The sequence below is a fragment of the Glycine max genome, chromosome 13, assembly GCF_000004515.6.
Source record: "Glycine max cultivar Williams 82 chromosome 13, Glycine_max_v4.0, whole genome shotgun sequence".
Classification (NCBI taxonomy): Eukaryota; Viridiplantae; Streptophyta; class Magnoliopsida; order Fabales; family Fabaceae; genus Glycine; species Glycine max.
Window position 1 is genome coordinate 38,036,473 of NC_038249.2, and position 10,062 is coordinate 38,046,534.

Genomic DNA, 10,062 nt, shown 5'->3' on the forward strand with positions numbered 1-10,062 from the left:
TCTCTCAATAAGCCTGCATGTACTTCTAAGTTATTGTTCTTACCATCGTTCTAATGAGTGTACGTAGCTCATTGATCTTGTGGAAGTGGCTTTAAGTTCGATTTCTGTATAACACATCTTTTGAAATACTTCAGTCTCTCCCAGAAGAATCAAAGATTTCAAAAGAAAAATCAGTGTTCTTACAGTTTTAATTAAAAACGAAAATGTTGCACTTCTAAATTTCCATTACATATATATGTGATCATGATGATTCTGAAGTACGATTACTTTTAAAGACAGCAATGGGAAGTGGAAACCTCTTGTTGATGAATCTTGCCAAATCCAAAGTGAACTTGTGTTGAAAACACAAGCAAGTGGGTGGGTAAGTTACTAAGTTTTAAGTAATTCTTTCCCTGACGACACTCAAGTTAGAACTTAGAACCTCATGCAAACTATTCGGCCACTAGGCCGACTTTAGTGGGTCTTCCCTTGGATAGTTTGCATTTGTATATATAGTATGTTGCTTCCTTTTGAGAGTTTCTTCACTGTGGCAGGTTTATGCACTTTCAAAGCTTCTAACAGAAGAGGCAGCATTTAAGTTTGCAAAAGAGAATGGCATTGATCTTGTGTCAGTCATAACAACCACTGTTGCTGGCCCATTCTTCACTGCTAGTGTACCATCAAGTGTTAAAGTCCTACTGTCACCAATAACAGGTTTTTTTTTTTACCTTCAATGTATGTGTTGGTTGGTATAATGTTATTTCACCTAGAGACATTGAAAAATCATCAATATATGTGGAAACTACTAGTTATCTAATTTGTGCAAGAAAGGTAAATGAATGATTTATTACTATTGTCTATGATAACTAGAATTCCTGTGACTGTTTTAAGGGAAAGCCATAATACTAAAAGTTGATAAACATAAAATATTTATTGCCTGAAGTTCTGTTTATTTGCAGAAAATTGGTCAAATGAGTGGTCAGCAAAGAGCATGAACTTTTTTGTTTTTGATACTGCAGATTTCATGTGTAAATTTAAGTACCATAAAATTCCCCAAAAGCATTGAATGAATCTCTAAGACTCCTTGTGCATCATAAAATGGACAGCATCAAACTTTTGTGCTAACTTACTTGAGTTAATGAGTTATTTATCATGTCATTGTGTTTGACCATATTGATCTTATATGAATAGGTGAACCTGAGTTCTTCAAGATATTATCTGCTGTAAATGCACGAATAGGGTCAATTGCTTTAGTTCACATTGAAGATATATACAGTGCGCACATATTCCTAATGGAGCATTCTAATGCAGAAGGTCGATACATATGCAGCAGCCAAAGTTGTCCATTGTCTATGTTGGCTAATCTTCTTGCCAAAGAGCATTCCTACTCAAATAAGAAAAGGCAACGTTTGAGAAATTAGCGTATGCACTGACAGTATAAATGATTTTTACAGTTTTCATCTAATTACAACCTGTCATATGGTAAGTTTGTTGAGAATTACCATGTGCTTCCAAAAAAAGTCAGGTCAAGTATGATTTTTGATTGGTTGACAGAGTAAAACTTTCTACACTCAGTATATAGAAATTAACCTCTAGTTTTTTTCATTGATTATGTTATTCTTATATACACATGAAGGATTGCTGAGAAGAATTCTGATAATCCATCAGATAATTATTTGTTGCCTAGATTATGGTTATTTACCTCCCATTAGACAATAGTCTTTCAATACTATTGTACACGATTTTAAACCTTTTGTATTTTTATTTTTTATTTTTGTGATCACAAAAATAAATGAAGTCATGTTTTAAAAGACCAAGTTCTTTCTTGAAAGATGAATATTTGCATGGACAAAGTTCTATATCAGCAGAAGCACCTATATATATAAAACTGTATATATAAATTTTGTTCTATCTGTATGCGTTATTTAATCTTAACTGTTTTACGAGAATTTATAGCCATCATTAATGATTTATGGCAGAGGTCTGGTCCCAAAAATTTCCAGCGTGATCTGCGGCATTTACATCATTCAGAAGGCGCTGATGAATTCCAAAACGTGACCACATTGTATATTTAAAATTAGAATCTGAATATCTGAGCCTACAATGGGAACCAACTGGGAAGTCTGCAATTATTATAACAAACATTTTATAAGCAAATTCAATCCTAAAGATAGAGCTAAGCTCAACTCCTTGGTAAAAATTTATAGGCAAGTGGGAAAACATGGTAACAAGTTTTAGCCCTTGGTCTTTGAGGGGCTAGTTCTTCACTACTTTTAGTTTTATCAGAAAGCGAAGTCTGAACCAAACATTTAAGAGGGAAACCACAAATGGTTCATAAGTGTCAGAATTCAGAAAATTGATGTCAAGCTTCTCATGGCTGTGTAGTAGTTGTTGTTGCAGCCTAATTATGAGTCTCATGCCAACTACACCTAGCTCATTACATGTCCAATATTTCCAAAATACTTCACTTCAAAGTTTTGAAATATCCAATGAGGATACCTTCATTGAATGATGTCCATCCCCAAACAAGAGGGTGGTGTAATGAGGGTTAGTGCACATTTATGAGGTGCATGTGCCATGAGAAGTTGAAAGCTGTACAGATTTTACGGTAATGAAATGTCATTCAAAACCCACACTCGGATTTATGCCATGCCATGCCATTGGGAGTTAAGACCCCCAAAAGTGGCCAATGATATATATATACACTCATTTTTATATGACAGCATATAAATACAATAGGAAGAGAGAAATTGACCACATAACCTTATCTTAAACCACATAGCTGTTTGAAATTGAATTGATCCATAAAGCTCCAATGAAGAAAAAACTGGCAATTAAATATTTAACAAGACATTGATAGCAATAGCACTATGGCAATAAGAAAAAAGACAATGGATATATGTCCCAACTTTGAACATATATTTGTAATCCTTCCCCATATTTGTCCTTATGTTTGGAATCATCTCTGTTTTGAACTTGAACCATAACCATTCAAGGAGGACCACATTACATTATTTATGTAATTATTTTCCTAACAGAAAAATAGAAAATGGGTCATTTTAACAATATTTGCTCAAGGTACTAGCAGGGCTGTCACAGTTTATGGCAGTCTATGTCCATTAATCTATTAAGACTGAGGTCACACACGTTCTTTGATTACACCTATAAATAACCCAACTATCATCATGAATAGTGACCACTTGGTGAGTCAATTTAAGTCATTCAACGACCACTTAAAATGGAATCTAATCATCGATTGCATTAATCTAAACAAAATAATCTGCGCACCTTGTCCTAGGCTTTACTACTACTTAACTAAATGCACACACAACTAGGATTCTTCCATATCTTGCAAATTTGATAATATTAGCAAATTCTAATCAGATTAGTTGGTTACTACTATTTCACGTAGACAACATTTTTTAGATCAATTAATATAACACGGACACAACTACTGCAACCAACAGTGGACCATTAATTCAAGTGGAAATGTTGTTAAAAGAGATTGCTAATTGCTCAAGTTGACTCAACAGTTAGATGTCATCATCTTACAATATTTACTTCGGGCACTTCATCTTGTGCAGATGAAAAATTTCAGTGCCATTAAGAAAAATACAAATGTATGAGTAGAAGGTTCATTCAATAAACAAAGAAAAAGCACACATGACTTTGGATTATGAATCAAAATTCTTCAAAAGTTGGGAAAAGAACCTCCATGGTTCATAAAAAGGCCAAAATAGGGGGATTCATAAAAAATCACACAATAATGTTCCCATTTTTTTTAAACCTTGATTCTTTAGCTTCATGGCTTGCAAATTACCACAAAGCAAGGAAGAAGAGCTCTAGCATTGAGCAAATAAAGCTCCTCAATATTTGAATAAAGACCAACTTTCCCAGCCAACGAATCAAAGCCTGTTTGTCCTGCCATTTCCTGAATGTTCTCCAGAGGTCTATGGACCCTGCCAGCAATGACTCTGCATACTATAAGTGCTTTTCTCAATGAAGGGTCATGGTCAAAAACCTCAATACATTCAAAAGCCCTTCCACTTGTGGAAGTAGTGAAAACACCTATTCCACCCTTGAGTTCCTCTTTGGCAGAAAACCCATTTCTGATGATTCTACAAACACAACACTTTTCAGATAAACACAAGCTGGAAGAGCCACTGAGACCAAGAGAGCATGCAACAGTGGTTCCATAGAACCTCAAAAGCTCATTGCCATCAGCAAGGCACCTTGGATGTTTCTTGGGGAGTTTACTAGCTTTGATTTTCACCAACTCTCTATACTCCTCAAACCTAGCCAGTGTCTTTTGCATGTTATGCACTTTCAAAACTCTCTCAATTCTACCGCATTGGTTCTCAGACTTCAACCAGCTAGTCCTGCATATTATCTCCACTATTTTCCTTGATGAATCACCTTCCACAAGTTCAGTAACTGCCCAAAAAAAAAAACTTTCTCTCTTTAATTCTTAACATGTGTGAAAACAACATTAAACTATAAACAAACTTGAATTCAAATAAAAGACATTGAAGAGGAGTAATTTTGGTAGTTCAAAAGCTTCCTCACCACAAGATAAAAACAAAAGAATCCATTTATATCTGATGAAGATGTGGCAACAAGAATGTGGACCTTATCCACTTGAACATAGTAGAAAAGCATGAATGTCAAAAAGTTATAATAAATAAATAACTGACAAGAAAAATGGTTAGGTACCAGCATGCTTGGAGAGATGATGAGCTTCAGCAGCTTCCCATTTGTTGAATTGCTCTCCACATTTGTGGCAAGTGACAGTGGAAGACACATTTGAATCTGTCTCAAGAGGTACCCTTGTGCTAGAATGAGGTCCAAGAACTCCAACACCATGCAAACCTGACCCTTCTTTATCTGATGAAAGGAAAGGAGATTTCCTTGGAGGAGTGGATGAAGTCCTAAAAGAAGGGTTGAAGTAGTGCATTGTAGGGTGCCCTCCAGGGCCAGGAGTGCCAGGCCTTAAAGTGCCAACAAAGGTACTCAAATCACTACTATTATTGACACCCCCATTATTGGCACCACCACCTCCACCATCACTTCCAACCCCTCCTTCTTGGAAACCTCCATAGCCAGTGATTTTCAGCTCACACCTTGAGTTGCTTAGGATCACTTCATGAGTTATTGGGTTGAGAAACTCACTGCTACCTATGGATCTTGGGCTGCAACTTGGTGGCTTCTCTAGATGCCTCTTGCTACCATGGATTACATCTTTGAGATTTGCTATGGACCTTGAACAACCTGACCTACTTGACCCTCCTCCCTTTTTGGTAAAGATTGTGGTTAACTGCTTCCTTGTTTTGGGGTCATGAACATCTGATGGCTCTGATTTGCAGTGTAGAGACCTCTTCAAAGAGAACCACACAGTTGGCATATTATTATTATCCTCACTCCTTCCCAACTTTTTTCACCTTTTTCTAACAACAACAAGATCTAAACTTTCTGAACTCTTCAACTTTTTTTTCAGAATATTCAACCCCAAAAGGCTCCACTGTTAAAGATATACCATGCCATTTACCAACTTTTCTGCTTTATGCAAACACCCCTTTTGCTGCTATGCATCAAAGGGACAAGAGAAGAGCAAAACATGTTTTAGAAGAAAATTTGAAAAGATTGTATATCTATATGAGCCCTGAAAAATGATCAAGAGCAAATGTCAGCAAGAGAAAGCATTTGGAAAATTGCAATATTGCATGGGGGTGGTGTCAGGGGATCACACAAGAGAGGGAGTGGGACAAGGACTCAAATCCATACAAGAGAAGAGAGGAAGTGGTGTGTTGAACATTGAAGTGAAACAAAGAATCTTTGGCACAACATGACAACAACAACTAACTTGGACAAACCGTGTTCAGTGGCGCTATTAAACAAGTGTGGTGACAATTAAGGAACAGCGCTATTTTGTTTTTGGTTCATTCACAGTCTAAATTTACACGTGATCATGTTTGTGTTACTTTTTTCATTTTATTTATAAAAAAAGACTTTATTTGATTGTGGTAATTATTAATTAGTTAAATGTCTAAAAGGTTTTAATTGCCAAGGTACACATCATTGCCTTTTTTTTTTCTTGTCTCTTAGATACGATATACATTGAATTAAAAATTAACCTGAAGTTAATTTTCCTTGTAATATATAATTATCGTTGGCATAAAAGAATACATAAAATCCTATGAATTACAAATCATTGTCTACTTTGCCTAAAAAGAACTAGCATAATCACTATTTTTTTTAAAAATAAAAACAACTAATTGAAATTAAAGTCCTTTCTTTTCTTTTTGAAATGAAAATAAAGGAGGAATAGCCGAATAGGAGAAGAGATTAGAGAATTTTTAAAGATTCGCTCACAATTCGTTTGTGTTTGTGTTTGTATCATCCCACTAGTATAAAATTCTGCCGTTGATATGGCTATTTGGCTCTAGTATTTAGGGCTTGGTGATCGAGGAAAAAAGGATTTGAGAATAATTAAGTTGAAGTCATAAATTGAAAATAAATTTAATTTTCTTACTTTTAAAATCTAAAAATTAAAACACAGTTGGTCATATTTTTATATGTTTTACGGATTAATTTAGTAGAAAAACTTAAAAAATAATATAATAAGACTTAATTTAAATGCCTAATTTGGTGACAGAAAGCACTTTGGTATTAATGTGGAGAAACCTTATATTTTATCAAATGAAATTTAGGATTTACTTTAAATTTAATTATACTTCAATTTCTTTAATGTTTAAAGACAATTAATTTTAGTAATTTCATTTTAGAGAAATTGATTTGGTGTAAAATTGATTAATATTGTTTGATGACAAATCAAAGGGGGAAACATGTGGGTACATGATTATAGGCTAAAAGTCCCTTTCTCGGGTCGGATATGTTTCTTCTTCGTTTTTAGTCACTTGTTTATCACGTGAGCACATTTTCCCTTTTTAGTAATGCACAATGAAAAGAATATATAATTTGGTTCAATTTAAAAATAATTGAATCAATCAAATTATTTTTATTTTATTTTATTCATAATTTATCAATCCAAAATGTTAAATTTCACTTAAAATCAAAGTTTTAAGACTTACATCGACCCGTCGGGTCCGATCAATCAACCATGTCCCGATGGTTGGACCGGATTAAACTATAAGTTCGATCGTGTGTTTTTGACCCGAAACGATCCAATTTGACCCTGACCGAATTTGTGGTTAAACTGATGACCCGTTGACCCATAATGGGTCACTTATCTTTTCTTTTTTTATTTTGTTTTATTTTAGTTTATTGGGTGTGATTTTGAGTTATATTGATCCTTTCATTCATTTTTGAGCGTTTTTTTAGAGTTCTGGATCAATTTTTAAAACTATGGTTTTAAACTTTTAATTGATTTTTTATATTTTATAATCTACATTGATGTGATATGACTATGCTTCATTTTAGTGTGAATAATGATATATATTATCGTTGATATCTTTCATATTAAAGGTTAGAGATAATAGTCATTTTTTTAACTTATGTTCTTTATATTTTGTTTATATTTTTTGTAAGACTTATGAATTTTAATGTGTCAAGAGAAAGATTTTAAGATATGTATAAAATTTTTATATTTTGTATTATTGACCGAGTCATACGAATTAATTAGTGACTCATCAATTCGATCCCTGATCCAATAATGAGTGTCATGACCGAGTCAATCATCGGACCATTTTTAAAGCTATGCTTACATTTTTAAAGCTATACTTTAAACTTTCTGCATCCTATTAAATTCTTTAAATTTCATCAAATTTTCAAAATACTAATATTTAATTTTAAAAAAATATATGGCGATGTGAAATATGCTCTTAGAGTTTTCCATTATTAATTGTAAAAAGATTATTTTAACAATTGAATATAGGAAATAAATTTATAAGTAAATGTCTTAAGTAAAAAGCAGATTTAAGATAATTTATTTCACTTGAATTATTTAGAACAACCATTGTTATAGTAAAATTTTCTTCAAAATAGTTTGAAATTATTTGTAATTGTTATTTTTATATTTAAAATAATCAATTATTGGAGATAAAATGATAAGATAAAAGTTAGGTAGAATAAAATCTATGAAATTTTAAACAAAATATCCGAAAAAACAATATTTTGAAAAAAAAAATGCTTTATAAAAGAGAAATTGTTATAAAAATAAGTTATAATAATGACCAATTACAATGCATGAAAAGATGCCCTTAATGGCTCTCCTCACAAGTCACAACCAAACTCACCCTAAGGCTTTTTTATCTCTCAACTTTAATAGAGTAACTGAAAGTCTGAAATTGAGAAGAGTGACAATCAATTTGAAATCTCAGTCATTTGCAATCAATATTGATCGACATTGACAAAGCCTCCAACTTAGAGTGAGCGCTTGTTTGCCAAGATCAAGATTGCAAAGCATTTCATGATCAAAGACTTTTTATGTGTTTCATATTGGGTGTAACTACTTTACGGGAAAATGGGGCAAATGAGCAATAGAATAAACATTACTACTTTATTTTTTGATATAGGATTGGATCTAGGGGCATTTTCAGAGTTAGAAATCGGTGGCCATAAGTTTAATTTTTTTAGAAAAATAGAGTACTGGTCAAGAGGATAATTTCTCTGCTCACAGATGAAATATGTTTTTTTCTTTATTCTTATATGAGACATAAAATCCTTCCATAAACTTTTTTAGGATAAAATTGACTATTTGAACAATATTTTAAAGGAATCAACTATTTTTTTCCATCCTAATTCTAATACGCGAATAATCAAGTAATACGTTTTTTCTTTTTTTCTTTTTTTGTGGGGAACTAAAGGAGTCTATACCTCAAAGTAAGGCCACAATGCAATTATTCTTCAGACATAGGAGGACCACATATTGACTTTATTAATACGGTCCAATAAATAAATAAATAAATAAATTGTGGAAGTAGGTAGTAGAATATAAATCCTGTCTCTAGCTAGCTTATAGTAATTTTTCCATGACACACAATACCGTTAACAGATAATTCATACAAAACATGCCATACCATTGAAACTTCGTCGAACTAGTTATATTAAGTTCATTAAAAATAGTGTTTTAATTTGTTTTTTTTTTATTCTGTGGAAAAATAACCAGACAAATAATTTAGGCTTTTAGGATGACAGTAGCAGCAGGAGTAGGAGGACACAAGAACAAGGTTGCGGTGATAACAAAGAGAATTGGATGACACTGCGTTTACTGATTTACGGGATAAATATTTAATTTTATACACTTAAAATTTATAATTAATAAATATTTTTAATATTTAAATTGAATCATATAAATTGTGATATAGTGTTATATTTAATTATTAAGAGGAGTAATATAGGATATAAAAAACTATCAAAAGAAATTTGACAAACTGCAATAATGTATATGTAATTTAATGATTGCTGATAAAATTAATTTTAATTAAAATCAATTATGAAAAAATTATAAAAAAAATATTTTGAAGTGATATGACTTGTGTTGGGTGGTTGGATAGTTTTGTTTGTTAAGGGTGTTTAGGAGGTGCAGGAAGTAAAAGCCTTTTATATTGTAATGGCATGAATACTAGAAGTCCAGCAAAATCAATTCATGAACTCGATCCACCTTCTTTGTTTTATGCAACATTAGTAATATTATTATGAAAATTAAATTTAAGATAATTTTTAAATAGATATAAAGGGGTGTTCATTCAATTGGATTGGCTCAATAAACGTGACAACTTAACCCAAACTAATAAAATTGATTTGGTTTATATAGTTTGGTTAATTTATTTTTTTAATATTTAAAATCTGATCCAAACCAATTATCTTTGTTTGGTTCTTGAATAATTGAATTGCTTTTTTTTTTCAATTTGAACCAATCTGACCTTGTTAGATATTTTTTAATTTTAGATTAATAGTCCTTCCAGACTCAAATGCATAAAATAAATGCCCAAATTTTGTGAACTAGAATATAAATAAATTTTAACTAATTCAACACTATTTATTGTCATTATTTCAAAAATACTTTTAATTTCAATTCTGAGAATCATTTTAAATAAATATGATTAAGGTTAATTCAGAAGATAT

At 32.0% G+C, this 10,062-nt stretch overlaps 1 protein-coding gene and 1 long non-coding RNA gene across 2 annotated transcripts; one reads left to right on the plus strand and one right to left on the minus strand.

The window, feature by feature from the left end:
- The first annotated feature begins 6 nt into the window (after positions 1-6).
- On the plus strand, positions 7-1,796 carry LOC100781914 (uncharacterized). The gene is made up of 3 exons (XR_417725.3): positions 7-361; positions 534-693; positions 1,171-1,796. It is a non-coding gene; the product is annotated as an uncharacterized lncRNA (long non-coding RNA).
- A 1,716-nt stretch (positions 1,797-3,512) lies between these two features.
- Positions 3,513-5,887, minus strand: LOC100800127 (uncharacterized). The gene is made up of 2 exons (XM_003543237.5): positions 4,693-5,887; positions 3,513-4,413 (listed from the first exon to the last, which is right to left on the minus strand). Exons 1-2 carry the CDS (start codon positions 5,378-5,380, stop codon positions 3,782-3,784), a joined length of 1,320 nt encoding a protein of 439 aa, XP_003543285.1. The 5' UTR covers positions 5,381-5,887; the 3' UTR covers positions 3,513-3,781.
- Positions 5,888-10,062: the final 4,175 nt, after the last annotated feature.